This window comes from Phytophthora parasitica, assembly GCF_000247585.1.
Source record: "Phytophthora parasitica INRA-310 unplaced genomic scaffold supercont2.62, whole genome shotgun sequence".
In the NCBI taxonomy this organism is placed as follows: domain Eukaryota; phylum Oomycota; class Peronosporomycetes; order Peronosporales; family Peronosporaceae; genus Phytophthora; species Phytophthora nicotianae.
In genome coordinates, this window is record NW_008649048.1 from 5,400 (window position 1) to 7,237 (window position 1,838).

Genomic DNA, 1,838 nt, shown 5'->3' on the forward strand with positions numbered 1-1,838 from the left:
GCTTCATTACTTTCTTCCAATAAATAATTGCGTGAAGCTGACACAGCACAACTTTGGCATCTGCCATCAGTACCCACCATTCTACAAAGTCCTTATCAATCACGACTGACACGATGTTACACCACCCAGGATTCTTTTCCTTGAAGTAAGTAAGGATAGCCAAAATAGTGACAGCCTGGTGATCCCGTCAGATGAAATCTAGAACAGGGAATCCCTTCCAGTAGCTGTAGTCACCAGAAGACTCCCTGCAATTTAATAACAAAACCAGAATTTGACGTTCTACTACACAGTTGCCATACTGAGGTTGCTGGAAGGTTGCTATAACCAAATAAGGTTGCTCAAAGGTTGCTGTAAAATACGTACCCAAGTGATATCCCAGATTGTTGGCGCCGTGCGTGAAGTCCATGGCGAGTGTCTCGCCCCATCGCTCAAACATTAATTTTTGCACCTTGGTTTGTATTACGATCCCACATGTGATATCTATCTGGTCTTGGAGGACGACCCTTCCAACTGCACCAGAGCATGGAGAATATTTTTTAATCGCTCTTCTGCTGAATCTTGGCCAACGATATTGCGAATTAGGTTACGGGTTTGTTGTGGTGTAATTCTGCAACCTGCTAGTATGTAAAGTAAATAAATCACAATTATGATTATCGTGTTACCTTCTTGTTCTCAAAATTAAGCTTTCTCACCAATCCGGTCGTTCAGGAAGTCGGTAATTCGCTTGGATGAGGCTCTGGCATACCTCATTCTGATAAAAATATGGTATGTTCCGTCGTGCACTTTCATCACAGTCGGCGTGAAGCGCGCCAAGCACCCACAGTATCGGGCTTTGCGATCGCGTTGGCCAGTAGAACGCGAATTTTGTGAGACACCGTGCGTACAGCGGAAAATTCTGTAGCTCCAACGAAAACTTGCAGGTATTTCATTCGCGTGGTTTCTACAAATAAAAATAGTTCATGCTCGTTAGAGATTTTGAATATTTAAAAGCCATATTTTTAATGTACCCACCTGTTGTTTGTTGCCTCCGAACTGCGAACACGGGAATGGGGATTATGGCTTTTTGTAAAGGATGCGAGTATCGTGTCAAACTCGGTCCACGACTTGATCGGTACTTTGGGAAATGGGGCGACGATATTCACAATTTTTTCTTGCTGCACTGCCATAGTATCATGCTCAGCGATATGCTGGCTAGCTCGCTTGCGTGGCTTGTACCCATCGAAATATCCTTCGCTGTTAGCCATTGTATCCACGCCCTCCAGGTACTCTGTACTCCCCACACTCTCGACAGTGTCCGTGTTCTCCACATTCTCGGCACTCTTCACACTCTCCACTTTACTCTTCGACGCTTGCTTCTCCACTTCACGATCCCTTTTCTCACCACACTCTGACTCCTCCACACTATGACCACTCTCCACATTCTTCGACGCCTCCACACTCTCCACTATCTCGCCACTTTCCGCGCTCTCCACTTTCTTGTCACTATCCACTTCCTCGTCATTATCCACATTCTCCATTTTCCCGTCAGTCTCCACGTTCTCCACTTTCTCGCCAGTCTCCACTTTCTTCAATATCTCCACAATATCAGGCCCTTCGATTCTTTTTTCTTCGTGGGCTTCTTGGGTTTCTTACGCAGTGATTTGTTGTCTTCAGGAGCTCGTGATCGCATGCTATTGCCATTGTCGTCTTATAGTCGTTGTCGCTGCCTTGAAATCTGCAATGCATTAAATACTGTGTTAGCTCCAGCAATCCAAAACCATTCTTGATAATCATATAACGACTTCATATTCAGACGGCAACCATATAGCAACTTTGTCGTACGGCAGCCATACAGCAAC

The 1,838-nt window shown here is 45.1% G+C and overlaps 1 protein-coding gene across 1 annotated transcript; it reads right to left on the reverse strand.

The window, feature by feature from the left end:
* Positions 1-998: 998 nt before the first annotated feature.
* On the reverse strand, positions 999-1,517 carry PPTG_16862 (hypothetical protein; the record flags this gene model as incomplete). Its single annotated transcript, XM_008914597.1, has 1 exon — positions 999-1,517. The coding sequence occupies one exon, from the start codon at positions 1,515-1,517 to the stop codon at positions 999-1,001; it is 519 nt and encodes a 172-aa protein (XP_008912845.1).
* Positions 1,518-1,838: the final 321 nt, after the last annotated feature.